The 1,849-nt window shown below is 54.2% G+C and overlaps 1 protein-coding gene across 1 annotated transcript; it reads right to left on the bottom strand.

The window, feature by feature from the left end:
- Positions 1-794: 794 nt before the first annotated feature.
- On the bottom strand, positions 795-1,406 carry LOC147991285 (uncharacterized). Its single transcript, XM_087538277.1, has one exon. It carries the CDS (start codon positions 1,404-1,406, stop codon positions 795-797), a length of 612 nt encoding a protein of 203 aa, XP_087394403.1.
- Positions 1,407-1,849: the final 443 nt, after the last annotated feature.

Raw genomic sequence — 1,849 nt, 5'->3', positions numbered from 1 at the left:
GTTTGATATGGAATTGGGTCCAATGTCTTGCGGATGGAGTTTGAAGAAGTGTAGGATATCTTTGAGGAATTTAGAGTCGGGTGGCGAGAAACTCCGGTTCATATGATCAGTAAATACGATAACTTCATCATCCTTAGGCTGAGGTTTCTCTTCGCCCAGGTCAGGAACATGGTAATGCATTACACTCTTATCTGGCAAATATCCAACGGTGAAGAAATCCTTCAAGGTGTCCTCAGTGACTATGGAGGGAACCCAGTTGCAGGTCGTGATTGTTTTGGGCAGCATGGTGAAAGGACAACCTAAAAGATAGGAAAGAATTTGCCAGATCAAGATGATTGTTAAAATTGCAAGTTAACAAATACAGTGCATGTTCAGAATGGCGGCTTAAGCAAGGGCTAATGATATATGAAGTAACAATAAACCGGCAGAATAAGCCGCCATGACTAAATGCATTCAAGATCTACCAAGGCTATAATTTGCTAAGAGCAACTCTAGCAGACCCCGCAAAAATACGACCCGTAAAATGCGTTTGCGGTTTGACGAAGATCGCGTTTGTGGGTCAAAAACATGCGCGGCCGAGCAGAACTCTTATCTAAACCTGCATAATTTGAAAAAATACTTTCGCGGGAGAAATTGCACAAACATAGTTCATCACATACTACATAGTTCATCACATGATCAACAAACTACAAGCATAGCTATACTACATACTACGTTAAACTAGTACTAGGGGGTCGGATCTGACAGCGGCGAGGTCGCGGCAAATTGGACGACGCCGTGGAAGAGCCGGACCCTCAATCCTCCTCGCCAGAGCTGCACAGATCGACGTATTTCTCCGCCTGCTCCGTGCGGATGCGGTGCCACTCGTCAGCCTTCTCGTTGGCAGCGACGTTGTCGGCAACCGCCTGCCGCCACTCGAGGGCTTCGAGCTCCTCGGCGTGGCACCAGCGCTCCTCCTCCTCACGCACGCTCCGCTCGGCGATGGCGGCGGCGACGGCATCGAAGTCCGCTACGTAGTCCTCAGGCCCGACGACTCCACGGCGGCCAAGTAGAGCGGGCTCCTCGGGCTCCTCCTTCACCGGCACGAAGGGGAACGGTGCCGGCGGCTTCGGCTCCTCCTCCTCGTCCGACCACTCCCTCTTCACGGGGACGAAGCCCGCGGCGGAGGAGGAGGAGGATCGGGCATAGGAAGACCTCAAAGAGGAGAAGGACGCGTGCCGGCGGTCGTACTCCTCCGTCTTGCGGTGGTCGAAGCTCGCCGGCGACGACAGCCCGTGGTTGGTCCACCTCCAGGCGCCGCGCTTCCTTGCGCCATCGGACCGGACGCGCCGCTCGCACTCCGGGTCCCTCTCACGGTCGGATCTACTGCCAGAGCCGCGTCCGGAGATCCACATTCGCCCCCACATGGCGGCCGGAGGCGGGGCAGAGGGTCGCCGATGGTGAGAAATTGGGAGAGGGGAAAGGGCAATCGGGTGGCTCACGGCGGCGGGGGGATAGGGTTTGGACCCGCAAAAGGGTCGCGGAACCGCACTTATAGTGCTCGGGGCGTGCGGTTTGCGGGCTGCGGCAAAAAATTTTGTGGGCCGGTCAAGTATGCGGGCACTGTTCTGGCCGGAATATTGGCCCGAGCCCGCATACTCTCCGGAATTTTTGTGGGCCAGGCATTTTGCGGGGTCTGCTAGAGTTGCTCTAAGTGTTAGGACAAACAGGTTCTGCAGATTGAGGTTGCAAATTTGGATCTACCGTTGTTCAGAAAAAGGAAATAAATTCGAAATCTACAAAGGTGACAGTGGAAAAGCATAGGTTCCCTAGAGGAGATCTGTCACGGTGGGGATATATTCTAGTGTCA

The sequence above is a fragment of the Triticum urartu genome, chromosome 1A, assembly GCF_056163025.1.
Source record: "Triticum urartu cultivar PI428250 chromosome 1A, HENAU_Tu73, whole genome shotgun sequence".
Lineage (NCBI taxonomy): Eukaryota > Viridiplantae > Streptophyta > Magnoliopsida > Poales > Poaceae > Triticum > Triticum urartu.
This window is presented reverse-complemented; position numbering and strand designations above follow the sequence as displayed.

Coding starts and splice junctions, on each gene's coding strand:
- LOC147991285 (XM_087538277.1), bottom strand. CDS start 1,406: ATGTGGGGGCGAATGTGGATCTCCGGACGCGGCTCTGGCAGTAGATCC.